Source organism: Orycteropus afer, unplaced genomic scaffold, assembly GCF_000298275.1.
Source record: "Orycteropus afer afer isolate SDZICR_OR568_19922 unplaced genomic scaffold, OryAfe1.0 scaffold00402, whole genome shotgun sequence".
In the NCBI taxonomy this organism is placed as follows: Eukaryota; Metazoa; Chordata; class Mammalia; order Tubulidentata; family Orycteropodidae; genus Orycteropus; species Orycteropus afer.
Window position 1 is genome coordinate 1,612,281 of NW_006921989.1, and position 26,111 is coordinate 1,638,391.

The following is a 26,111-nucleotide window of genomic DNA, read 5'->3' on the forward strand; positions in this document are numbered from 1 at the left end:
AGTAGGGTTTTTTTTTTTTTTTTTTTTGGTTATATTTTGACCAAGAGCCTGTGAAGGGCAGAATTTTATTTTCTTTTTTAAATCTATATTGTGATTTGGGTGAAAGTTTACAGAGCAAATTCATCTTCCATACAGCAGTTCATACACATTTTGTCTCATGACATTGGAAGAGCAGAAATTGAGAGTGAAGACAGGCCTGGCTGTAACCCCTGGTGTCACCACTGTTCACCAGCTCTGCAAATGAGCAAATGACCCACTTCCCTGAGCCACATGGCTGGGCAAGAAGAACATTAGTAATGGTGTTAAGTGGTACAGTTGTGCATGGAGAACGCTCTCCACCACCCGGCTGGCTAGAAAGGAGTGAGCCTGGTCAGTGTGAGCACCGTAGTCACCGTCCCTTCACCACCATCTGTTCTCGCCTCCCTGCCCCAGATTGTTCTTGATGTTGGCTGTGGTTCTGGGATCCTCTCGTTTTTCGCCGCCCAAGCTGGAGCAAGGAAGATCTATGCGGTGGAGGCCAGCACCATGGCCCAGCATGCGGAGGTCAGTGGCCTACTGGGACCCTACCCTATCCTTGTCCTTGTCCTTCAGCCCTGGAGCCTGGCAGCAGACGGCAGGAAATGGCCCTGCAAGACCCCCCAGGAGCACAGGTCTTTTTGGGGAGGGCCTTGAGTTTCAGGAGGCCTGACCCTTGGGTCCAGGGAACCTAAGGATGTCACTTCTTCACTTAGTCTCTCCTTTGTCATAAACCAGAGTGGTCATGGGAGGGAGGGGCTTCCTTGGCCTGAGTTGCTGCCACCTCCTGTCTGCCAGGTTCAGGGGCTGTTCAGTGTCTTTGGAGGTGGGCCAGCCTTATGCTGCAGGGGGTGGGCTATGAGATTGCATAGCCACCTGGACAGCCCTGGGTGAGCAGCCCCACCACCCTGAGCCCCATTTTCTATATCTGTATTTTGTATTTGATCAGTCAGTTGTTTTCTTTTTCTTTCTGCACTTAAGCCTTTGTTCATATGGTTCACAATCCAAAGTTACAAGAGCACAGACCATGAGAATGTTTCCCTTCCCACTTCCTAGCTCCCAACCACCTGGACCCCTCACTGGAGGGAGACAGATACAGAAGATCTAGAGCTGGCTTGTGGATTTGTCAGTAGAGACGTTCTTCTCCCCACCCCGCCCCCTCGGTCACAGAAAGGGCAACGGACTGCCATCTTGCACTTGCTTTGTTCCCTTTATGATGTATCTTGGGGCTGTTCTGGGTCATTGTATAAAGACCTGCCTCATTCTTTTTAGTGGCTGGACATACCATTGTATATTTTGCCAGTTTCCTTTTGACGTTTAGCCTGTTTACTGATCTTTTCCATTACAAACAATGCTGCACCAACTCCTGACTGTGTGTCCCCTCTCCCACGGTCTGTGGGATAAATTCCTAGTCTTAGAACCTTGGCCACCACTCGTCTCAGTTAGTCGTACTCTGGTGGCTTGTGTGTTCCTATGAGGCTGGAGGCTATGCCACCGGTATTTTAAAACACCAGCAGGGTCACCCGTGGTGGACAGGTTTCAGTGGAGCTTCCAGACTAAGATAAGCTGGGAAGAAGGAAGGGGCCATCTACTTCTCCAAAAATTGGCCAGTGAAAACCTTACGAATAGCAGTGAAACACTCTCTGATATATTGTTGGAAAACTTTATGAATAGCCCTGAAACATTGATACAGTGCCAGAGATGAGCCTTTCAGGTCAGAAGGCACTCAAAAATACTATTAGAAAAGAGCAGCCTCTTTAGAGTAGAGCCGACCTTAATGATGTGGATGGAGGAGAACTTTTGGGACCTCTGTTTGCTGATGTGGCACCACTCAAAACGAGAAGAAACAGCTGAAAACATCCATTAATAATTGGAACATGGAATGTACGAAGTATGAATCTAGGAAAATTGGAAGTTGTCAAAAATGAAATGAAACACATAAAGATCAACATCCTAGGCATTAGTGAGCTGAAATGGACCAGTTTTGGCTATTTTGAACCTGACAAACATATGATCTGTATGCTGGGAATGACAAATTGAAGAGGAACAATATGGCATTCATCGTCACAAGGAATGTTTCAAGATCTATCCTGAAGTACAATGCTGTCAGTGATAGGAAAATATCCATATGCCTCCAAGAAAGACCAGTTAGTACTACCACTATTCAAATTTACACACCAACCACCAAAGCCAAAGATGAAGGAACTGAAGATTTTTACCAGCTTCTGCAGTCTGAAATTGACCAAACATGCAGTCAAGATATGTTGATTATCGCCAGTGATTGGAATGCAAAAGTTGGAAACGAAGAATCACCTGGCTGGAAAATACAGCCTCGGTGATAGAAATGATGCTGGAGCTCACATGATAGAATTTTGCAAGACCAGTGACTTACTCATCACAAATACCTTTCTTCAACAACATAAATGGCAGCTATACCCATGGACTTCCCAGATGGAGTACACAGGAATCAGGTGGACTACATTTGTGGCAAGAGGCAATGGAGAAGCTCGGTATCTTCAGCCAAAACGAGGCTAGAAGGTGACTGTGGAACAAGCCATCAGTTTCTCATATGCAAGTTCAAATTGAAGTGGAAGACAATTAAAACAAGTCCATGAGAGCCAAAATATGACCTTAATTTTATCCCTCCTGGATTTGGAGACCATCTGAAGAATAAATTTGATGCACTGAACACCAGTGACCAAAAACCAGAGAAATTGTGGGATGACATCAAGAACATCATCCATGAAGAAAGTAAAAGGTCATTAAAAAGACAGGAAAGGAAGACAAGACCAAAATGGATGTCAGAAGAGACTCTGAAATTTGCCCTTGAATGGTGAGTAACTCAAGCAAATGGAAGAAATGATAGGATAAAAGACCTGAACAGAAGATTTCAAAGAGCAGCTTGAGAAGACACAATCGTTATAATGAAATGTGCAAAGACCTGGAGTTAGAAAACCAAAAGCTGAAAGAACTGAGGAAAAAACTCAAGCCTTGCGTTGCAATATTGAAAGATTCTATGGGCAGAATATTGAACGATGCAGCAGGAAACATCAAAAGAGATGGAAGGAATACATGGTCACTGTACCAAAAAGAATTGGTTGATGTTCATCCATTTCAAGAGGTGCCATATGGTCAAGAACCAATGGTATTGAAGGAAGAAGTTGAGTCTTCACTAAAGGAATTAGTGAAGAACAAGGCTCCAGGAATTGATGGAATACCCATTGAGATGTTTTAATTAATAGATGCCATGCTGGACGCATTCACTCGTCAATGCCAAGAAATTAGGAAGACAGTTACCTGGCCAACTGACTGGAAGAGATCCATATATGTACCTATTCCAAAGAAAGGTGATCCCACAGAATGTGGAAATTATTAAACAATATCATTAATGTAACACACAAGTAAAATCTTACTGAAGATAATGCAAAAATGGTTGCTGCAGTATATTGACAGAAAACTTCCAGAACTGCAAGCTGGATTCAGAAGAGGACATGGAATGAGAGATATCATTGCTGATGTCAGATGGACCTTGGCTGAAAGCAAAGAATACCAGAAAGATGTTTACTTGTGTTTTATTGACTATGCAAAAGCATTCGATTGTGTGGGTCATAACAAATTTTGGATAACATTGAGAAGAATGGGAATTCCAGAACACTTAATTGTGTTCATGAGGAACTGTACATAGAGCCTGTTTGAACGGAACAAGGGAATATTCATGGTTTAACATCAAGAAGGGCGTGTGTTGGGGTTGTGTCCTTTCACCATACTTATTCAGTCTGTATGCTGAGTAACTAATCCGAGATGCTGGACTATATGAAGAGGGTGGTGTCAGAACTGGAGAAAGACTCATGAGCAGCCTGCAATATGCAGATGACATAACTTTGCTTGCTGCAAGTGAGGATGATTTGAAGCACTTATTGATGAAAATTAAAGACTACCGTCTGTTATAGATGACATCTCAACATAAAGAAAATGAAAATCCTCACAACTGGACAAATAAGCAGCATCACGATAAATGGAGACCAGATTCAAACCAATGGAAGCAGCAGTCAAGATATCAGACGACATATTGCACTGGGCAAATCTGCTGCAAAAGACCTCTTTAAAGTGCTGAAGAGCAAAGATGTCTCTTTGAAAGACTAAGGTGCGCCTAACCTGAGCCATGGTATTTTCAGTTGCCTCATATCCATGAGAGCTGGACAGTGAATAAGGAAGACTGAAGAAGAATTTATGCTTTTGAGTTGTGGTGTTGGCAAAGAATATTGAAAGTACCATGGACTGCCCAAAGAACTAACAAATCTGTCCTGGAAAAAGTGCAGCCAGAATGCTCTTTGGGAGCAATTATGACCAGACTTCGTTAGGCCTATTTTGGTCTTGTTGTCAGAAGGAACTATTCCCTGGAGAAGGATATCATCCTTGGTAAAGTGGAGGGTCAGTGAAGAAGGGGGAGGCCCTCAACAAGATGGATTGATACAGTGGCTGCGGCTATGGTCTCAGGTATAGCAAGAATTGTGAGGCTGACATAGGACTAGGCAGTTTCGTTCTATTATACACAAGGTCACTGTGAGTCGGAGCCGACGCAACACCTACAAACAACAACAGAATCTGGGGTTAGAAGATGAGGCCAGCTCTAAGTTTAGTGGCTGTTGCAAAGTTAACTCAGACCCATCTTGATTCCCAGTAATAGTTGCCCTCATGCGGGGGAGGAGATGGTGAGGGGCTGCATCAGGGAAGGCTTTGGGAAAGGGCTGTTAGTGGGCCCTGAAAGTTACAGTTCTGGAAAAGATGATAGGAGGCTTACAAGGGAGAGCAAGGTGACCTTGGTGGCCGGGTATGGATGGAGGCCCTCCTTGAGAGGAACATTGGCGTTGGGGTCAAGGAGCGCCCACTCCATGACCCCTCTGGCCTGCCCACCCACAGGTCTTGGTGAAGAGTAATAACCTCACCGACCGTATCGTGGTCGTCCCTGGGAAGGTGGAGGAGGTCTCACTTCCCGAGCAGGTGGACATCATCATCTCAGAGCCCATGGGCTACATGCTCTTCAATGAACGCATGCTGGAGAGCTACCTCCATGCCAAGAAGTACCTGAAGCCCAGCGGTGAGTGGCCTGCAGTGCACAGGGGTCTAGGGGTGGCCTCTGGACCATGCTGGGTTCCATCAGTGGGAGTTCTGTGGGCTCTCGGCTCTGAAGCCAGAGGTGCACCTGCCAGCATGTTTGGGGTTCAGCTCCTTGCTCTCCTGCATTGGGGCCCTAGTGAGTAATGGGAGTCTGGGCCTTCACCCCCAACCCCCATCCTGACCCCAGCTGCTGTGGCTTCAGGAGCCCAGAGACCCAAACAAGGTCAGACATCCATCTGCCTAACCTCTTCTAATCTGGGTGCAGAGGGGCCTACCTCAGGCCCCCAGATAGCCTTGGGCTATACCGGCCTTGGCTCCTACTGCCACAGGGATGGTCTCTGGCTGGGGTAGGGGTCATGACAGGTACAAAGAATGTAATGATGTCCTGCGGCAGGCAGTTGCCCTGAAGAACTGACCCGTCTTCACTCTTCACCTGTAAACCTTTTCCTTACGCTGGGTATGCTGTCCTGACAGGTCCCTACTCTTCAGGGAGTCAAGGACACAGGGTAGGGGTTCGTGTGTGTGTGTGCCCGCGCGTGCGTGTGAGAGTGTGTGTGTGGGGGCAAGGGAAAAGAGGGGCAGAGAGAATTGGGAGGGAAAGGCTGTGTGTGTGTGGGCAATAGAGGGGCAGAGAGAACTGGGAGGGAAAGGCTGTGTGTGTGTGTGTGTGTGTGTGTGGTGTGAGAGGGAGAGAGTGGAGGAGCCTGTGCGTGTGAAGGGGGTGGGGAGAGAGGAGAGAGCAGGGGGAGGGTGTGTGTGTATATGTGAGTGGGTAGTCACTTTGCATGACTTCGGATGAGTGGGGATTGACAGTTGCTTGGTCTCCCCATCTGTCTCCTCCTGTTCGTGTCACCATGCCTGCCTGTCCATGTACCCGGGTATGGGCCACTTCTGAGGCGTTGGGTCACTGTTTGTATCTGTCCATCTGTGTCACTGGGCAGCTCTTCACAGCCCTGAACATCTGCCAGTCTTTGTCACAGTATGTCCACTTCTCTGCTCAGGTCTGGGTATGTGTCTATGTCTGGGTATTTCTGTCCAGGTAAGGGGTCACGTGCATATGCGCGAACGTGAGTGTGGCACAGGAGGTTTACAGCCAAGGGTCACAGGCAGTGGACAGAGCATGGGAAGCCAGCAGATTGGCAGGGTCTCATGGCAGCCCAGTGACTGGTTGGTCTGTGGGGAACCAGACACGGCTCCTCTGCCTTCCCGTGTCCAGGTTGCAGGGACCAGCTTGGGCTTTACTCCCAGAGCTGGGAGATGGTACCATTTCCCTGCAGCTGTGCCCTTTGTCCCAGGTGGGAGTGTGGGAATGAGACTGCTCCTGGGGTTTGTCCTGGACCCCATCACCTCACTCCGCACTCCTCTCCAGTAACAGGATGGAGAGGGTTCAGGTTCTGGTGGCAGAGGCAGGCTTGAGACCTGCAGCCAGCCACCTGCCTTCTCCCTGCTAGCCTGGATCAGCAAGACTCCATTCCAGCTCAGAAAGCTCTTTGGGGGATTACAGGGAACTCACCCCCATAGCCGCACACCTCCTAGCCAACCGGAGCCAGAGGTGCCCTCAGGGCTGGGGGCACTTCTCCCCATGATGCCCCCCCCCAGGATCCTTCTTCAGAACAGGTGGCCCAGTGAGTGTCCTCTGGGCCAGAGTGGAGCATTTCTAGCCTCTGGTGCAGCCTGAGGAGGCAAGGAGAAGGCAGCATCTGGTGGGCTCCTCAGACCCTCCTGCAGAGAAGGGTAGAGGAGGCCCACATCTGGAGGCCAGCTGATCTGGAGCCCTAGGCTCTCCGAAGGTAGACAGGGCCTCCGGAGCCCCAGTTCTCCCAGTCGCTGGTCCTGACTCATCTATCTATTCACTGAGTCACACAGATGGAGGACCCTAATCTCCCAACCCCCTTTCAGATCATGGGCCCAGCATGGCAGCCTGATATCTGTGCCAGAGCCTGGGCAGTCCCTGTGGTATGGATTCAGCCCCATCCTACCCAAGCTAAGGTCTCCACATACAACCTGGGCCACCCCTGCCACTTGGAGCCCTCCATTACTCGGTTTAGAGCAACTTGGCTTTACTTTTCCTGGCTGTGTGTCCATGGACGACTGGTATCTGACAGCCGTGGCTGACAGGACCAGGGCCCATATCCTGGACCATCTCTTCCTTTTCTGTGAGATCCCTTCCTGTCTCCCAGCCCTGTAATGGGATGTAATGCCAAGCCCACCTGCCTCCTGGGATTGTCCAAATTCAGTGCATGTCCAGTGCTCCTTGTGGCCACTGGCATAGAACAGGCTTTCGGTACCTCTGTATTGAATAAATGCATGAAGGACTGGGGGTGGCCCAGGGCTGGGGGCCTGGGACTCCTCAGAGGCTCTGCCAGGCCCTGTAGGATGTCCCGTCCTGACGCCAGCACCCCTTCCTGCCCTCGACTCCCAGGAAACATGTTCCCTACCATTGGTGATGTCCACCTCGCACCCTTCACGGATGAACAGCTCTACATGGAACAGTTTACCAAGGCCAACTTCTGGTGAGTTCGCATGTCCTGGATGTCCTGCTCTGGGCTTCACTGGGATGGTCTCCCAACCCCGCAAGGGTAGCCTGGCCTGCCTTCTTTTTTTCCTTATCCTGAATAGTTTCTCAGACTTGGCTTGGAGTAGGACCAGTTGGGAGGAAAGGGCAGGGCTACCCCATCTGGGTCTTCTGCTGATGACTCATTGGGGCCTGGGGGGATTTCTGCAGGTACCAGCCATCCTTCCATGGAGTGGACCTGTCAGCCCTCCGAGGTGCCGCTGTGGACGAGTATTTCCGGCAGCCTGTGGTGGTTAGTGGGGACACCCAGGGCACTGTCACAATTAATATTGGGCATGGCCCTCCTCCGGGATGATGGGAGCGGGGCATGGACTTCATTGTCAGGCCTCATCCAGGCTGTGTTGCCTTAGGGAAGTGACTGCCCCTCTCAGAGCCCTTGTGTCTGCCCCTGCACAGAGCTTGGCCAGACTTGTTTGAGAGTAAAGAGGCAACGTGTGTAGAGCACTTAGTGCACATTGAGCACACAGTACCTGTGAATTGTTACTAGATAAATTGATTCTTGATGAACTGATTCTATTGGTTTAATTACTGACCTCTTTGAACTGTTACTTATATCTGTCATTCAAAATTGAGAAAGTGAAAAGCCTCCCCAGCTCAGTCCCTCATCTTAGTTCTTTTCCCTGTCAGCAAACAGTATTTCTGTACTCTGTTTCCAGAGATTATTTTATACCTAAACATACATGTACATACTTTTTTTTTTTTTTTTGGCCTTTTTTTTTTACCCACAAAGTACAGCATCACCAATACTGTTAATTTCTCTGTGGTCAGAGTACGTACACTGCATGATTCAAGTCCTTAGAAATTGGTTTGCTTTATAGCTCTATATGTGGTCCTTTCGGTTAATGTTCCATGTACACTTGGAAAAAATGTATACTAATTAGTTGATCGGGCAGTGTTTCGTTCTGCTGTGCATGGGGTCGCTATGAGTCGGAAACGACTCGACGGCACTTAACAACAACAACAACAACAATTAGTTGAGTACCGTGTTGTATTAATGTCAGGTTACATTAATCATGTCTGTCAAATCGTCTCCATCTGTACAGAATTTTTTGCTCTGCTTTTCCTATCTATTGCTAATTGTGGGTTTGTCTGTTCATTTAGTTTTGTTAATTTTTGCTTTATATCGTTACACATTTTGATGCTATATTATTAGATGCATATAGATTTAGGGTTATTATATGTTCGTTTTGGAGTCTTATAGTGTTTTTTTTTTTTTTAAATTAATCTTTTACCATACCCATGGCTGTTGAGTTGATGTTGACTCATAGTGACCGTACAGACGGAGTAGAACTCCATTATGGGAGCAGACTGTCACAGCTTTCTCCTGTAATCTTTTACAGCATATCTTTTTCCATTCTTCTATTGTCAACTTTTTTGTATCCTCATACTCTTATAAGTAGCATGTAATTGGGTTTGGTTTTATAATGAGACTAAAATTTTTTACCTTCTAATTAAAATATTTAGATCATTTACATTTAATATAATTACTGTTTTATACGTGTGTGTGTGTGTAAATCTACCATCTTACCATTTTTCTGTTTATTCGGACTGTTCTTTGTTTCATTTTGACTCTTTCCTTGCCACCTTTTGGTTTAATAAGGTATATTTGTTATTCTTTTTCCTCTTTCTTGATGTCTTTTGCTAATTTTGGGAGATTCTTGGCCAGTATCTCTTTAAACATTGCCTCTACCTTTTTCTTTTTCTGCTCCTTGGACTCCACTTAGATGACATTAGATCCTTTCACCATGCTTCAGATGATGCCTATGCTCTTCTGTATTTTCTTTTCTTTTTTCATATCTTCATACCTTCCAGTTCATGAATCTTTTTGCTGTTGAATCTGTTGTTATACCCATCTTTTGAATTCTTAGTTTTAGTTATAAGTTTAGTTATAAGTTTTCAGTTCTAGAATTTCATTTTATTTTTTTGTAAGTGTCATATTACTTTAGTATGTGGATGACTGGCAGGTGGTGTTTCTTCTCTTGGGTTTTAGTTCCGGTCATTTGGTCCTATCTCTTGGGGTACAGAATGAAATCACACAGAGGCTCTGGATGATGTTTTCCATTCCAAAAGATACTTATTTTTCTTCTGGTAGGAAATTAGCTGTATGGACTGATCACCTTGGTTCTAAAAGGCGTTTGAGCTGTTTTGAGGCTGGTCTATTTCCTGACTTCTCTGAAGGGCAGTGGTTCTCAGATGTTTTGGTCTCAGGGACCCCTTCACATTCTTAACATTGAGGATCCCAAAGAGCTTTTGTTTATGTGTGTTACAGCTATTGATACACTGTCAGTAGCTGTTGGTATTAAAACTAAACCCAGTAAATTTCAAAGCACATAGGTATTAATTCATTTGGAAATAACCCATTCTCTATTATATACATTATATAAATAGCATTTTTTATGAAAAATAACTACCTTCCCAAAAAAAGTTTTCAGCAAGAATAGTGGCATTTGTTTTACTCGTTGCAAGGCTTTTTAAATAATGTCTGGCTGAGTAGCAGCAGCTGAATTATCATAACTGATGCTGCTCAGTCTGTTGTGATGTCACAGGTGAGAGAATGAATGAAAAGAGCAAGCAAGGGCTTAGTATTATGAAATGAATTTTACCTTGGGGACCCTGGAAAGGACCACACTTTGAGATCCACTGCTTTAGGGTGGAGTCTAAGTGGTCTCTGTGCACTGGGGTGGCTTACAGAGCACCTCTCAGCACCAATATACTGCTGAACCTCTCTTTAGGGGTTTTTTTTTTTTTTTTTTTTTTTTTATTTTGATTTGGGTGAAGATTTGCAGAGTAAATTCACTTTTCATACAGCAGTTCACATATACTTTGGAGGGAAATGGCATGCAGAAAGTCCAGCTCACTTCTCTGCATTTCCCTTTTCTTTAGCATCTTGGCCCCTTGAGTCCTAGCTGCCTTAGGAACCCCACAATTCCTGTTTTTCTTCCCTGCCCAGAGAGGCTGCTGAAGGGAGTAGGTAGCCGTTTTCTGCCCATCCTGTATGTCCTGTGTGCAAATTGGCAAACACCCCAAGGAAGAAAAGTGGAGGCAAGAAAGGACTCCCCTCAGTGCCTTCTCTCTGGGATGCTGACCCCCAGTCCTGGCTGCTGTGGTTGCTCTCCAGTGCTTTCAAACAGTTTTATTTTTCCTTTGCATTTTACTCAGCTTGTATAGTACTGGCAAGAGTCTTAGTGTCAGAGAAGATCTTATAGCCAGGAGTGGGTATTAACATACAGTTCTGTAACTTGCTTTTTTCACTTAACAGTTTATCTTGGAGGTCTTTCCACATCTGCTTAAAAAGAGCCTCTTCATTCCCTTTCATGTTCACATAGCCTTTTATGGATGAGCTGTCATTGGTTTAATTAGATGGTTTTCATTGTGTTGATACTACAAACAATCTAATCATACATATTTAAAAAAACCAAACCTACTACCATTGAGTCGATTCTGACTCATAGCGATCCATAGGGTTTCAAGGCTATAATCTTTACAGAAGTAGACTGCCTCATCTTCCTCCTACAGAGCAGCTGGTTGGTTTGAACCACTGACCTTCTGGTCAACAGCCAACTGCCTTAACCACTGCACCATCAGTGCTCCTTTAATTGTATGTATAAGTTTGTCATATATCTGGAATATTTGTCACATTGAGAGCTCAGTTGTGCCAATTCATGTTCCCCTCAGCCATGTCTTAAAAAGCATTCATTCTGTCTGGTCTTAGCCTAATGACCCTAGAGCCATGGCTAAAACATGGCATAAAATCTTCATTCTGAAATGGGTAAGGCTCTTCCCTCCCTTTGGCCCTTTGCCTCGATGGTACGTCACACCTGTGGTCTCTTCCAGGACACATTTGACATCCGAATCCTGATGGCCAAGTCTGTCAAGTACACGGTGAACTTCTTAGAAGCCAAAGAAGGAGATTTGCATAGGTATTGGCATCCACGCCCCACCCTCCCAGGCCTAGCTCATGCCCTCAGTCAGCTGGTGTTCTCTGTGCCAGGGCAGGCGGGTGGGGCACCGGGATGCTGCACCTCGCCACCACTTCTTCTCTCCCAGCAGACCATTGGGCTTTCCAGCAACCATTGCCCTTTGCCTTCCAGGATAGAAATCCCATTCAAATTCCACATGCTGCATTCAGGGCTGGTTCACGGTCTGGCTTTCTGGTTTGACGTTGCTTTCATCGGCTCCATGTGAGTGCAACTGAGCAGACCATGCTTTCCCCTGTCTCCTCTTTCCCTGCAGTGTGACCCCAGGCCTGGGGGGTTGATGTTGAGCTGTGGTCTGGGAGGTAGGCTCCAGGTTCCACTGTCCTTTCCAAAGGGCAGCAAGAGCTGCTCTGTGAGCAAAAGCTGTGATGAGAGGGACGTGTCTGCCCTGTACTGACTGTCCCTCATGGGATCTTACCTGGGTGTGTCCCTCAGCATGTATCAGGGTGAGTAGGTGTCCTGTGGTGGAGGATGTGTGTATGGGACTGCGTGTTATGTGCATGTGCACACAAGGGCAGGCACCAGGGAGAGCTCAAGGTATGCAGAGTGGTGGCTCCAGCCCAGTCAAGCACATGCCTGTTCCTGCTTGGCAGAATGACCGTGTGGCTGTCCACGGCACCAACGGAGCCTCTGACTCACTGGTACCAGGTACGGTGCCTGTTCCAGTCACCACTGTTCGCCAAGGCCGGGGACACGCTCTCAGGGACATGTCTACTTATTGCCAACAAAAGGTGCGACCACTTAGGGGTTAGGGGAGGTAGAGTTTACCCACTCTACCCAGTAGGGTAGGCCATAGGGCTGAGCCCAGGGTTCAGAGCTGCCCTCCTCTTTCCTTTCCACAGACAAAGCTACGACATCAGTATTGTGGCCCAGGTAGACCAGACGGGCTCCAAATCCAGTAACCTCCTGGATCTGAAAAACCCCTTCTTCAGGTAGGACGAGCCCTCAGCCTGCGTGGGGTCCCCTCCTGGCCCTGCAGCCCCCACGGCCCTGCCCATGGGTCCGTCTCTGGCACAGATACACGGGCACGACACCCTCGCCCCCACCTGGCTCCCACTACACGTCTCCCTCAGAGAACATGTGGAATACGGGCAGTACCTACAACCTCAGCAGTGGGATGGCTGTGGCTGGTGAGTCATAACCCCATCCCCACAGCACAGGGCCCACACCTTGGGGGACATGGTCACATGTGCCAGTGCTTCTTAGAAAGAGGTGGCCACCATTGGTGGCAGGCCTGGCCCCTCCTCCCTCCTGGGCCTGCCCCTTGCACCTCTGTACACTGTCCCTGCCCCTGACATCTTCTTTTTGGGTATAGGGATGCCGACTGCCTATGACCTGAGCAGTGTTATTGCTGGTGGCTCCAGTGTGGGCCACAACAACCTGATTCCTTTAGGTGAGTGTTACCCAGGGCCTGGGGAGCAGTAGGGATGCAGAACCCTGATCTGGCTTGGGCCAGGTAAAGGGCTGATGGCCCCGCACACCTTGGCTTTTGCTTGGTCCTTCTGCACCGTCGTCATCTCTTCCTCTTCCTCGGAGCCCTTGGCCGAGGCCCTCTGTTCCTCTCTGCCTCGCTGTGCCGCCTCTGTGCCTGCCCTCCCCACACCCTGGCGTGAAAGCGCGAGTGAGCGCCCATCCTGCAGCACGTGTGGACTGCTGTCACAGGCCAGGGCAGGCTGGGGGTGGTGACGCCGTCTCCCTTTCCTCCTTCCTCCCTCTTGCTGCACAGCCAACACGGGGATTGTCAATCACACCCACTCCCGGATGGGCTCCATAATGAGCACGGGGATTGTCCAAGGTAATAGCGGGGGTGGAGTGGGCTCCCGTGGGTGGGGGTGGGCAGCTAGTGTGTGAGTGTGCTGTCCTCTGGGCCACTTGCCTGCCCTCTCGCCTGCTCGCTCTCCTCTGACTGCTGTGGGTCCAGGTGGGCGAGAGGGCAGAACTGGCCCCACAGTGCTGATGCTCCACCCCGCAGGGTCCTCTGGCGCCCAGGGCAGCAGTGGCAGTGGCTCAAGTGCCCACTACGCAGTCAACAGCCAGTTCACCATGGGCGGCCCTGCCATCTCCATGGCCTCGCCCATGTCCATCCCCACCAACACCATGCACTACGGGAGCTAGGCACCTCCAGGCACCACCGAACAGACTGACAGCACCAGGAAACCAAATGAAGAACCGCCCGCCACCCCCCTGCGCCAGGGGCGGCTCTTACCCTGTACTGGAGAAGCAGAAACACCCAGTCACAGCCCTCTTTGCTATGGGAACTTGGACACTTTTTTACACAATGTTGCAGCCGCCCCACCCTACCCAGCCCCCACATCTTGGCCTGAGCGTGTGTCGCTGCCATATTTTACACAAGATCATGTTGTGGGAGCCCTCCCCCGTCCCGTCCTCTCCACCCTGACCCAGGTTTGACATCTTCTATAACAGGCGTGTCTGGGCCTGACAGCTGCAGACCAGGAAGGGAGGCAGCCGCCCTGCAGCCCAGGCTGCCCAGCCCTGCCCTGGCTGTCCCTCAGCGCTACCCCCTTGCCTGTCTCTAGTGGGAGACAGCTCTGGCTGGGCAGGGCCGCCCTTTCAACTACCAGGCCTTGGTCACAATGGGTGTGACATGCTGCTTTTTTTTAATTTTATTTTTTTACGAAAAGAACCAGTGTCAATCCACAGACCCTCTGAGAAACCAGGCCGGCCGGGCCGAGCCAGCAGCCCCTTTCCCCAGACTCAGAGGCCCAGAGGTGAGGGGCGGCCCAGCCGAGTCTTCAGGGGCGGGGGTGGGCCAGACCTCTGGGGCACCTGCAGCCCCCCCACCAAAGGGTTCACCTCACACTTGAATGTACAACCCAGCCCGGCTGTCGGGAAGACCCTCCGTCCTTGGCCCCTGCCTCTTGCTGCTGTCCTGCCCCTGAGCCCCTGCAGGTCCCCTCTCTATCCTCCAACAAGAGCTAGAATGGGCGGCTCCCAGACCCCAGCCTGCAGGCCACTGGGGCAGATACAGAAACCTCAAGGATCTTCTGTGGAAGGCACCCCTTTTCTGTGGCTGACATTAGGCCTGTGTATCTTCCCTCAGTTACTTGTAGATGCTCCAGTCCCTACTTATATTATGGCTTTCTGGTCCCTCTCCAGAAGGGGAAAGGGCCTTACCAGGGACTTGTCCCTCCAAAAAAAAAAAAAAAGCGAAATAAACAAGGAAATGTATGTTTCAGCACAGGCAGTTTTCTTCTACTTTGCTCCCCCTTTTTCTAACACCCCAAACTCAGATATGGGGGAGCTCAGGATAGGCCCAAAACCCCATTCATTGTGCACCTAGGGAAGGGAGGGCAGGATCGGGGCCAGGGCCTGCCCCCTCCCGTCCTCTGCCGGGTGTCAGGGAAGAAGGCCCAGCAGACAGGCTGGGGGTGGGCAGGCCCTGGTCCCACTCTCACGCAGTGTCGCTCCCATGCAGTGTCGCCTGAGCTGCACTGGAAGCTCCTTGCTCGGCTGTCCCCCTCCCCTTTGCCATTTATATAAACTCTGAATCACCTTTGCATAGAAAATAAAAGTGTTTGCTTTGTAAGAAAAGTCTGCAAAGTAGCGGAGTGATCTTGAGTTATCAAAGGAGCCTTCAGTCATCATCTGGGAGCGGGACTCGCAGAGATGTCCCCTTAGGTTTTGCCTAGGAGAGAAAATGTTAGCTTTAGCCCTATGAGTTGCAGTCTAGGGATCCCCCTTGGCTGGACAGCTCCCCACAGCCACAGCTGGAAACTACTTCTTACCTGCAGGACCACAGCCTTCCTAGGAGGTTGTGATGGCCCGTGGCAGGGTGGATGGCAGCAGTGTTGCAGGGGGCAGAGATGTAGCTTGGGGTAGAGATGCCATGTGTTCTAGAGGTAGCGGCTGGAAGAAGTATAACTGGACCGAGCCCCCAGGATCAGTGTCAGGGCCAGAAGCCAGCCCACCCTGCCCCCAGCTCAGCCTGCGGCCACCACCCCTGTACCTTGCACCCCAGGGCCAGGAGAGAGTGCAGCAGCACTACAGTGGAGAGCAGCATGGCAGCTGCAGGCCTGGTGTCCTCACGGATGACGGGCCAGAGGGCGAGCACCAGGCCAGCAGCTGACAGGGCCAGGGCCAGCACCCCAAAGAGCCACTGCAGCCATGGGACAGGGATGAGCCACAGGACCTGGGGACGACATGAGTGGATAACTATCATGGGGTCCAGCTGTCTGCACAGCATCTAAGCCCACCCTGTCTGGGCCATGCTCACCACAGTGGGAATGAAGACAAAGAGGGAGTAGCCATAGATGCACACAGTCTCCAGGAAGGTATACGGCCCCATGCGCTCCCGGATGCCCTTGCGCCACTGCAGGAAGCCCCATAGTGCCAGTGGCACCAGCCACGCATAGCAGTAGATGGTGATGCTTGCCACGGTCACTGTGGACAAGAGGAGTCCTCAGGATATCACCCCCAGGGCCCTGCCAACACCTCCAGCCCCACTGACCTGCTGTGCCTTGCCCACCTGGCTTACCCTTGTGGAATTGGGGACTATAGTGGATGGAGGGGTCCCTCCTCTGCGCCAGCACCAGTGTCAAATTGCCGGTGATTGCTAGGACGAAGGCCAGTGTGGCACAGATCCAGAAGGGGCCTGTGGGTGGGGCAGAGTCAGGGTCCAGGCCCAGAGCTCCTGGGGCAGACAGATTCTTCCCACCTCAAGTGTGCCGAGATTCAAGCTCGGGGCTGCCTCCACCCCCCAGCTCCACTGACCAGATTCTTGTCCAGGTCACCAGTGACAACCTTGTGGTTTAATCCAGTGCATGCTATCCAGGCCTCATCTTTTCTTGGGGTCTCACCCACCTCTAGTGTAGCTGATCCCTCTTCCTTCTGAAAACACTCCATATGGCTTCCAGGACCCCACCTCTGTGGCTTCTCTCTCACCTCAGTAGCACAACTTCTCCGCTGCCGCTCCTCAATCCCCTGACCTCTGTGATGGCCAACAAGCCTGGGGCTCAGTTCTTGACCCTCTTCTCTGTATCCACCCTGAGTAACCTCATCTAACTCATGGCTTCAAATGCTACCTCCGTATTGGTGACTTCCGAATGTCTTGAGCCTAGGCCTCTATCCTCATGTGCAGGCTCTTAAATCCACATTTCCACATAGGGGTCTCCCAGGCATCTCACTCTGCTCCACATGCTTGCTCTCCCTGTCAAGTCTGCCCAGTTTTCCCCATCAGCAGGTGGCAACTCCATCCCAGTAGTCTTCCTAGACTCTTCTCGCACCTCACACAGTCTGTCAGCAAACCCTGTCCTTGAAGTTGCACCTTCAAGACTTATTTCAGAGTCCAATCACTCCTCCCTACCTCCACAGACTCCACCCTGGGCCAGGCCCCACCATCTCCTACCTGGACCATGGAACTCTGCTCCTCCCTGGTCTCCTGGCCTCTGCCCTTGTGCCCACAGCAACCAGGGGCAGCATATGAGCATTTCACTTCTATCCTCTTCATTCTCACCACAGTGCAGAAGTCACCTCCGTGACCTCCTACCAGCTCACTCTGCTCCAATGACACGGCTGCCTGGCAGTTCCTGCACATCCTGCCCCACACCCTCCCCTGCCTCTCCATCACCCTCCTTTGGTCCTGGCTGTTCCCTCTTTCTGGAATGCTCTCCCCCTTCCTCCCTCACTCCCCAGAGGCCTTCCCTGACCAACCCATGCAAAACAGCATTGTTGTCCACCCTCTAGGCTGCTTTGCTTCTCTTCCTGGCATCCCTGCCTTCTGTAATCCTCTGTACCCCTAAACAGAAGTTTCATGCTGTCTATGAACAACTTTGTTCTCAGCTATTCCCAGGGGCTGGCACTCAGTCCACACCTGTTGGATGAATAATCACACAAACTGAATGCACACGCTTACTCACCATATAGGTCTGGCCGGTTCCGTAGCCGGTGCCGAACAAAGCTGTGGCTAGGCCAGGGCAGCAGTGAGCCTTTGATCCGGTCCAGCACCTGGAGAGGCAAAGGCCAGGGCCTGGGATGGAAGCCTACCTGTGGCTCTTCATCATCACAAGCTCCTCCCTGGGCCTTTCAAGTTCTTCCCCTGCTGATTTCCAAGGTCTCCTCTCCTTCCATACTCTCCCTTAGAGTTTGCCCTTCTGGACTTTGCATGAGCTATCTCCAGCGCCTGGAGCCCTTCAGCCAGCTCCCACTCAAAGCCTCACTTCCAAGCAGTGTCCCACTTTGGGGCCTGCCATCTTCCTATTGCTTCCTCCTCCTCAACTTGCTGTCCTGAACAGCTCTTGCTGCCTCACCCCACCTCTCAATCACAATGGGCATTCTTCCTGTAACTCCAATAGGATGCATTCTGGTTAATCTTCATCTCCTACCCTACCAGCATGTTTGCTAATCCACAACTCCCCGTCACCTTCAGGATAAAACCCAAACTCCTTAACTTAGCTCATGAGATCCTTTGTGATCTGGCTTCTTCCTGCCTGCTTCTCCTACCTCATCCTGCAGCACTCCCCCACCTCACACTTGCCAACCAGGTTCAGTGACATGCAGCTTCTCTCTGCATATACGGTCCCCTGGGCCTGGAACACACCTATGCTTCCCTCCACTCTGCCCGGGTTATTCTGCCTTCTCCTTAGGTCTTGGCAAATTTCTCAGAATTTGCTAAGGAGGCCTGTCCTTGACCCATTAGATCAAGTACATCCCCTGTGTTTTCACAACCCAAACCAAACCCATTGTTGATTCTGACTCATAGCAACCCTCCAAGAGTATAACAGGTTTCTAAGACTGTAAATTACGGAAGCAGACTGCCACATTTTTCTTCCTTACTGGTAGTTGGTCAAACTGCCACCAGGGTTAGCAACCACCAGTGTTCCTTCCCACAGGCCCATTCTCACCATAAACTTTATACAGCTGTGGTTATTTCTACTAACTTGGGTAGGACCCACATAGGTAAGGCCAACTCCCTGCCTGGGGCCTGCTGCATGAGAAGCACTCAGTGAATAGTGGCTGAGCCCTAAGCATGACTCCGAGTCCCTTCCCAACAGCTTCCAGGGCCTGACCTGAGAGGTGTCCACGTCAAAGAAGCTCTGATAGTAGGCAAAGGTCCAGAATCCTGGCTGCTGCTTCTCCCCCTGCAGAAGCTGCAAAGTAAGACTTTCAGTGCCTGCCTCTCAAGCCGGGGCCAGTTAAGGGCCAGATGGAGACAGGGTACAGGCAATATGGTGACTCACCATGGCCTTGTCACTTTCCTCTGTCTCCTCCTCAGCTCCATAGCTTTCATCTGAGCCCATGGCCACAGCCACATGTCCCTGTGGAGTCAACTGGTCACTTCTCGTGGTGGCAGCATCTGGGGTCTTGGCTAGGAGATCAGTGGCTTCTTCGAACTCTGTGGAGAAGGAATATGAGACAGCCATGTTTTGAAAGATGACATTCAGCTTGGCCCCATGCTCAGCTGGGAGCAGAGTTCTGGCCATGGCTGGCTCCCTGCTCTCTGCCAACATCAGGGCAGCCGGACTTCCTGTTTAGGAGATGGGGAGGAGGTCTCTTAACTTAGTAAGATGGGACTGCAATTTAGGGTCTGGGGCATTTTTGTTCTAGGTTGAAGTCATAGTCTGGGGTACAAACGCTGGTTTGAGATCTGAGTGCATGGCTTGAGCGGGATGAGTCAGAGATGGATTTCACCTCATGTTCAGGACTCAGGTCTTAGGCCAGGGTTCACAGCTGACTGAAGTTCGCGTTAGATTTGAGTTGGAATCTGGGTAGGTGGTTCGGGACGGGTAGGGGCTGCACTCACCCTGGAAGGTCAGCTCATCTGCTGCTGCCATGGCCGTCCAGGGGCGTCACTGCATCCCTCTCTGAGAAGAGATCTATCAGGCCCGTCCCGTCCGACCTACTCTTGGAGCCTATCCGTCAGCACGGCCTGGCGCTTAACGGCACCCACTGGGACTTGAAGTCGCCGTCCCGGTTTAACAGGTGTACCCCGCCACACCTCACCTGAGGCTACTTTGGCCGGCGTGGCCTGGGCTTTCTGCGCCTGCGCGGCCCGCCTACCCGCGGGGCCCCAAGAATCGGAGGCCGACCCCACTGGTGCTGGACAGTGACATCCGGCGCCGGTCCGTTTTTTTACCTCTTCCGATGGGAAACCATTTCCGGCGGTGTTGGCGGTTGCACAGAAGAGACTCCCGGGCCTTTTAATTCGTGTATCGGGCGTTTCTCTTCGGAGATAGAACGCCAAGCCGGAAGAGAATGGCGGCGGCCGCTCTGAAGAGATTTTGGTCTCGAGGCCGCGGAGCTGCGGGCGACCCGACGATCGCGAAGCCGGGCGTGTGGGCACGTTTGGGTAAGCAGCAGCGGAAGGTGACGGGGTGGGTGGTCACAATGGCTGAGCTGCTCTTACTGCGTTTATCTCTCCACAGGCTCCTGGTCCCGCTCGCTGCTCCGGGACTATGCCGAAGCCTGCGGGGACGCGGCGGCGGCAGCCCGGGCCCGGCCGGTCCGGGCGGCTGTTTACGTGGGGCTGTTGGGCGGAACGGTGGCTTGCTGCGCGCTAGCGCCGAGCGAAGCAGCCTTCGAGGAGGCGCTGCTCGACGCATCTGGAACCCTTTTGCTGCTGGCGCCGGCCACGCGCAACCGCTCCTCTGAAGCTTACGTGCAGCGAATGCTCTGGCTTCGGGGCCGAGGTCGCCTGCGCCACCTGAATCTGGGGCTTTGCTCGATTGTGTACGAGGCGCCCTTCGACGCACAGGCCAGCCTCTACCAGGCTCGCTGCCGCTACCTGCAGCCCCGCTGGACCGACTTCCCGGGCCGGATCTTGGATGTGGGCTTCGTCGGCCGCTGGTGGGTCCTGGGAGCCCAGATACGCGACTGCGACATCAACGACGACGAGTTCCTCCACCTGCCTTCACATTTACGCGTCGTCGGGTCCCACCAGCTGCGCTCCGAGGCCAACGAGCGGCTCTTCGACGAGAAGTACAAACCTGTCGTGCTCACCGACGATCAGGTGGACCAGGCGCTGTGGGAGGAGCAGGTCTTGCAGAAGGAAAAGAAAGACAGGCTCGCCTTGAGTCAGGCCGACTCGCTGGTGCTATCAGAGGCCCCGAGGTGAAACCCAGTGGAGGATGAGGGTCCTAAACGGGCTCCGCGTCCTGGCAGACTGACTGCCTGAGTGTGTGCAATTGGTGTGAGTGGGCTCAAATGCAGAGTGACTGAAAAAAACTGTATATAGATTTTTCTTTCTTTGAATATTTACAGGTTTGGGGAGCCTTTCTCCCTCTCACGTTGATCATTGTTCAAAACAAAACAAAACCTGTTGTCCTGTACTTATAGTGACACTATAGAGTAGAACTGCCCCATAGGGTTCACAATGCCTCACAGAAGCAATTTGCCACATCTTTTCTCTGGGGTATAGTTGATAGGTTTAAACTACCAATCTTTTGCTTAGCAGCTGAACGTGCCACTAGGGCTCCTTTTTTCTTGTCAGGTGATGTTATTTCAGAGCGGGCTTGCTCTAGGAGTTGGGGAAAACAGAGTGTCTTGACCGTGTAATGTTTATTATTGCCAGAGCTAGTAATGAGGGTTTTACATAATTTTTTACATTAGCTCTCACAGTCCCCCTGCGAGTTACCACATTTGTTCTCAGGTGATACCCAGGCTCTCCTAAGACCGTCTAGATGTCTGTTTTTTAATTTTGAGCAGAAATTTTTTTCACTCTATGATCTATTCTGTTTATCATTTTCACAAGTAACCTTTTTTGTTGTAATTTTTTTATTTTGAGATAGGCTCCTTGGAAGTTGGAAAAATAATATGGAGACAGCCAGTGTACCCTTCACCCAGCTTCCTCCATTAGTACACGTTACATAACTAATACACTGTCAGTCGGGAAATGATGTTGGTACAACCCTTTGGATTTCACAGGGAAATTTTTTACTTTAAGGTAGTTGTGAAGGATAAAGTATTTCCTGATAAAGGAATCTGTATGGAATCAGATCGGGACTGTGTTATATACTTAGCAACCCTGAAAACACAGTCCCATAGTGGGAAAGAAAGAAGCAAGCAGGTGTACATAGCTGGTACTTAGCTAGGTTACGATGATCATACTTTCAATACTAAAACATGAGGGAAATGACACTTTACCTCTATCACCAAGGTGGGCTGTGGCTAGTTAAAAAAAACTAGGAGAGGAAACCTCCATCTTTGCTGTAATGTGTTTGTGTTTTGCCACTTTTAAGTTTTGACGCTTGGACCGTCCATTCATAATATATGTACATTAGGCACATAGTAGTTTTTATACTGTTATTTTTGGAGTAGGGGGAGCACTTTATAATTCATCATCTTCATTTCACAGAGAAAAAGATGAGGTTCATGAAGTTTATTACTTTTCCCAGGCCATAGCGGAGCCATGATTCAAACTCTGTTAACTCCCAACACTGACTTAATCTCAAAACTTCAGTCATTATTTTCACTGCTCTCTTGCCATAACTAAAACATGAATACAGAAGTAAATAAACGAATACAAAAAGTAAATACCATGACAACAAACACGAAACAACTGATAATAGATTCTAATTCTGTACTGTTAACTGCCAAAGGCTCTGGACCTAAATTTGACAGTCTTTGTTAGAGTGAATGATTAGCCAACTTCAGGAATGTTAAACCACACTGCCGTCGAAGTGAGACTTCTCACCACAATCAGAAGTATTAGAATTACACACTTTTATTGCTTGAGTCATTAAATGCTACTTCTGATTTCTACCAGGGTGTGTTCCATATGCAGCTCCTGTAGCTGCAGGGAGCTGTGAACCTCATCAGTGGTTTACCACAACCAAACAACTCAAGTGTTTGTGCAGAAATTGCCTGCAAGGAGGCATTGCCCAAAAGTCTGCGTGGCTTGTCTCTTTAAGAGTTGACCTTTCCCAGAGCTGAGTGCATTCTGTATTTTGGCCCCTGCTGCATTGCTCCAGCTTTCTGGTTCTGGTATAAGAAGTGACCTGTCAGATCAACCAGGAGAGTGGGTGGGCCTGGTGCTCTATGTTGTGGGGCTTGGATGGCCTCGGCTCCCTGAGGACACGCTGAGGTGTCCATGTTTGCTGCTGAGCTCCTGGCTTCCCACAGTGCTCAGGTCACCTTAGGCCTCAGTCAATGTTTAAAGAATTGACATAAGATCCTGTATATGCATGTTGTGGGTGGGAGCAGGTGTTGTCCTGATGGAGGAGAAACAGAGCAAGAATGCATCCTCATCCTTTGGCCAAGCCAGGGGAGGTGGTCCTCCAGTCTCAGCTTTGTTCAGTGCCAGAAACAGCAAAGGGGAGATGGCCAATGTTCCCATAAAGACAGTAGGGTCTCAAGGAGAAGTGGGCTTTGCACTTACCAGCTGACTTCTCTGCACCTGTTTCTTTATGGAATAATTCTTTTTAAGGTGGTAACAAAGCGTTAGTAACCACACCAAAGCACCTGGTATATAGTGGGCATTCACAGCCCATAGCTTGCCCATGTGAGGTGATGACTAAATCCATCCTCTGCCCTTCTGAGTTAATCTTGGACCAGGGACAGTGCTCCTCAGCCTTACTACTGGCACGTGGGAAGTGCTCAGTAAATGGAGGAGTATAGCCAAGGCGTGCTCGTTTCAGGGTCAAGACACTGGAGTTTAATAGGATCATATTCAAGGTCTCCCTTTTTGGTTTCAATGCTGAATCTTTCCTGCTCATTTTATTGGAGAGACCACCAGAGGGCACCAGAGATTCAGAGAAGTTGGCGCCATCCTCCTCGCTTCAGGCCAGGTGGATGCCTAGCCTGTTTTCTTCTGTTCTGTGAAACGGGTGTAGTACAGTTACCACATTTGTCATTTTGCTGCTAGAACCAGGTAGATGATGGCAGGAGGAGCCCTGGTGGGCGCGGTGGTTAAAGTGCTGGGCTAGCTAACCAAAAGCCTGGCAGTTTGAACCCGTCATCATTTCTGCTCGAGAAAGATGAGGCATTCTGTTCCTGTAAAGATTACAGCCTTGGAGACCCAATGGGGCAGTTCTGCTCTGGTCTGTAGGGTTGCTATGAGTCAGAATTGACTGGATGGCAGTGGGTACATGATAGCAGAAGTCAGGGCCATGGGAAGGAGCCACATCTGCCCCAGAAACATGCTCCTTTACTTTGTTAGCAGCAGTGAAGAGGCTGAGTGGTTCTTAGGTTGGCCGCACTCTCCTTTTGAGGAAAACTCGCCTATCCTTCTAGAAGTTCCTGGAGGGACAGGATCATCTGGTTGGCCCTGGGATCATGGCCATTTCCCTCATTTCCTGGGAGTTGTGTTGAAGCACCTAGGCCCACGGCCAGGGCAGGGAAGCAGCTGCTCTGGGCGCAGGATATAAGGAGGCAGGCGCATCTTCTCAGTGTGTGCTAGTGCTTGCCTCACTAGTCCTGACCTTGCAGCATCTCATGGGTATGAGCTGGGTCACCTGTGTGGATGGTGTGGGGACTTCTAGTCCCACCCTGCCCCCAACACTAAAAGCTTTTGCACTGATTCTCACAGCCAGGGGTGTGGAAGGGTGTGAAGGCTTGTCTGAAGCCCTCCAATGAAGACTATGTTTGGAACTCTGCTCAGTTTGGACTCATGACAACTATGTATTTGGAGGGCACAGGAGTGAGGAAAAGCTGAACCAACAGAACTTTAAGGTTTGGGAACAGCTAATAACTACTTAAAGAAGATTTTTTTTGTGTATGTGAAAAATCTAAACATGTAGAATAGTACTACAAAAAAAAAAAAAAAAAACCCATGTACTCATCACTCAATTCAACAGTTACTAAGATTTTGCAGTGGTTAAGGCATTTGACTGCTAGCCAGAAGGTTGGTGGTTCAAGCCTACCAGCCACTCCGTGGAAGGTAGATGGGGCGATCTACTTCTATAAAGATTTACCACCTCAGAAACCCAATGGGAGTCACTATGAGTCAGAATCAACTCGATGGTGGTGGGTTTGTTGGTTTGGCAGTGGTTGAGCACTCAGCTGCTAACTGAAAGGGCGGCAGTTAGAACCCACCAGCCGCTTTGTGGGACACGTGTGGCAGTCCGCATCTATAAAGTTTTACAGCCTTGGAAATGCTGTCTTAGAGGGTTGCTATGAATTGGAATTGACTCAACAGCAAGGGGCTTTTTGCTTCCTCTTTTATTTTTCTTTGCTGCAGTATCTTAAAGAAAACCCCACACATCGTATCCTCTCACCCCTATTATTTCAGTATGCATTTTGTTACATACTGACAATACCATCATACCACCTAACAAAATTCACAGCTGTTGGTATCATCTGATTTGCAGACCATGATCACATTTCCCTGATAGTCTCAAAAACATCTTTTTACAGTTGGCTTGTTTGTATTTTAATCTTGAGAAGTCTCCCTCCCTCCCTCCTTTGACTTGTTGCAGAAAGTGGGTCAGTTGTCTTGAGGAATAGCTCACATTCTGGATTTGTTGATTTCTTGTGCCATCTAACTTGTTCCTTCAGCCCCTATTGGTCCTGTAAAGCTGAGTGCACGTTGGGTCCACCTAGGGAATATTAAAAAATCTAGGTCCTAAAGATGCAACAATTGGTCTCTCCTCATCTAGAGCAAACAAAAGTGAAGAAAATCAAAGATTCATGGAAACAATTGGTCCAAGGGACTAGTGGACCATGAGAACCTCAGCCTATAAGACTCTGAGACCAGAAGAATTAGGTAATGCCTGACTACCACTGCCAACCACTTGGAAAGGTATCAAAAGTGGAGATCCTCAATAGAGTGGGAGATAAGTAAGAAACAAAAAAATCATTAAAAAAAAAAAAAAAAGACCAGACTTTGTGGACTGATACAGACTGGTGAAACCCCTGAGACCATGGCCCCTAGTCACCCTTCAGTCCTGGAATTGAACTCATCCCTGTGGTTTAACTTTCAGCCAAACAAGAGACCGATGAAGTGAACAATTAGACTAGGGAGGTACACTGCTTAGAACAATCAATCATGGGAGATCAGAAGGGCAGAGTTTGCACACACAGAGCTAGGGAGGCAGGGATGCATAGGGAAGAAGGACACGGAAGAGATAACCGTAGAGAGGAAGTGGGGAGAGAGCTGTTACACTGTGGGAATTGCAGTCAGTGTCGTGAAACAAAATGTGTATGAACTGCTGTATGGAAAATGAATTTGCTCTGTAAACTTTCATCCAAATCACAATTTAAAAAACAAATCATGCTTACTGGTCTGATAGAAGCTTCTGGAACCCTGAAACTGTGGCCCCCTAGTGACCCTTTAGGCCTGGAATTGAACTTACTTCCATATGTTAACTTTTAGCCAAGATATAGACAGTCCTATGAGGTGAACGTTTACACCCAGTAGGTACACTCCTTAGAACAATCAACCATGGGAGATCAGAGGGGCAGCATTTGCACAGGGAGTTAGCTCAGAGGGCAGGTATGTATAGGAAAAAAAAAAAAAAACACAGAAAAGGTAA

The 26,111-nt window shown here is 49.7% G+C and overlaps 3 protein-coding genes across 3 annotated transcripts in view; 2 read left to right on the plus strand and 1 right to left on the minus strand.

Annotated features, from left to right (window-relative positions):
• The window catches only part of CARM1 (coactivator associated arginine methyltransferase 1), a 54,922-nt gene extending 41,122 nt beyond the window's left edge, over positions 1-13,800 (plus strand). Inside the window, exons 6-17 of the mRNA XM_007953591.1 lie at positions 433-543; positions 4,936-5,113; positions 7,556-7,646; positions 7,859-7,940; positions 11,543-11,628; positions 11,800-11,889; positions 12,279-12,416; positions 12,528-12,617; positions 12,703-12,815; positions 13,001-13,078; positions 13,412-13,480; positions 13,658-13,800. Of these exons, the coding sequence (XP_007951782.1) occupies positions 433-543; positions 4,936-5,113; positions 7,556-7,646; positions 7,859-7,940; positions 11,543-11,628; positions 11,800-11,889; positions 12,279-12,416; positions 12,528-12,617; positions 12,703-12,815; positions 13,001-13,078; positions 13,412-13,480; positions 13,658-13,800 (1,269 nt within the window). The remainder of the gene's footprint in view (positions 1-432; positions 544-4,935; positions 5,114-7,555; positions 7,647-7,858; positions 7,941-11,542; positions 11,629-11,799; positions 11,890-12,278; positions 12,417-12,527; positions 12,618-12,702; positions 12,816-13,000; positions 13,079-13,411; positions 13,481-13,657) is intronic.
• Positions 13,801-15,450: 1,650 nt separating this feature from the next.
• Positions 15,451-19,475, minus strand: YIPF2 (Yip1 domain family member 2). Its single transcript, XM_007953592.1, has 8 exons — positions 19,445-19,475; positions 18,882-19,036; positions 18,711-18,791; positions 17,562-17,649; positions 16,181-16,297; positions 15,920-16,086; positions 15,653-15,835; positions 15,451-15,567 (listed from the first exon to the last, which is right to left on the minus strand). Exons 1-8 carry the CDS (start codon positions 19,473-19,475, stop codon positions 15,451-15,453), a joined length of 939 nt encoding a protein of 312 aa, XP_007951783.1.
• A 421-nt stretch (positions 19,476-19,896) lies between these two features.
• On the plus strand, positions 19,897-20,755 carry TIMM29 (translocase of inner mitochondrial membrane 29). Its single transcript, XM_007953593.1, has 2 exons — positions 19,897-19,990; positions 20,067-20,755. Exons 1-2 carry the CDS (start codon positions 19,897-19,899, stop codon positions 20,753-20,755), a joined length of 783 nt encoding a protein of 260 aa, XP_007951784.1.
• The last annotated feature ends 5,356 nt before the right edge of the window (positions 20,756-26,111 follow it).

Coding starts and splice junctions, on each gene's coding strand:
- YIPF2 (XM_007953592.1), bottom strand. CDS start 19,475: ATGGCAGCAGCAGATGAGCTGACCTTCCAGG. Junction 19,037..19,444: donor AGATGAGCTGACCTTCCAGG/GTGAGTGCAGCC, acceptor CCTTCTCCACAG/AGTTCGAAGAAGCCACTGAT. Junction 16,087..16,180: donor TAGTCCCCAATTCCACAAGG/GTAAGCCAGGTG, acceptor TCTTGTCCACAG/TGACCGTGGCAAGCATCACC.
- TIMM29 (XM_007953593.1), top strand. CDS start 19,897: ATGGCGGCGGCCGCTCTGAAGAGATTTTGGTCTCGAGGCCGCGGAGCT. Junction 19,991..20,066: donor GGGCGTGTGGGCACGTTTGG/GTAAGCAGCAGC, acceptor ATCTCTCCACAG/GCTCCTGGTCCCGCTCGCTG.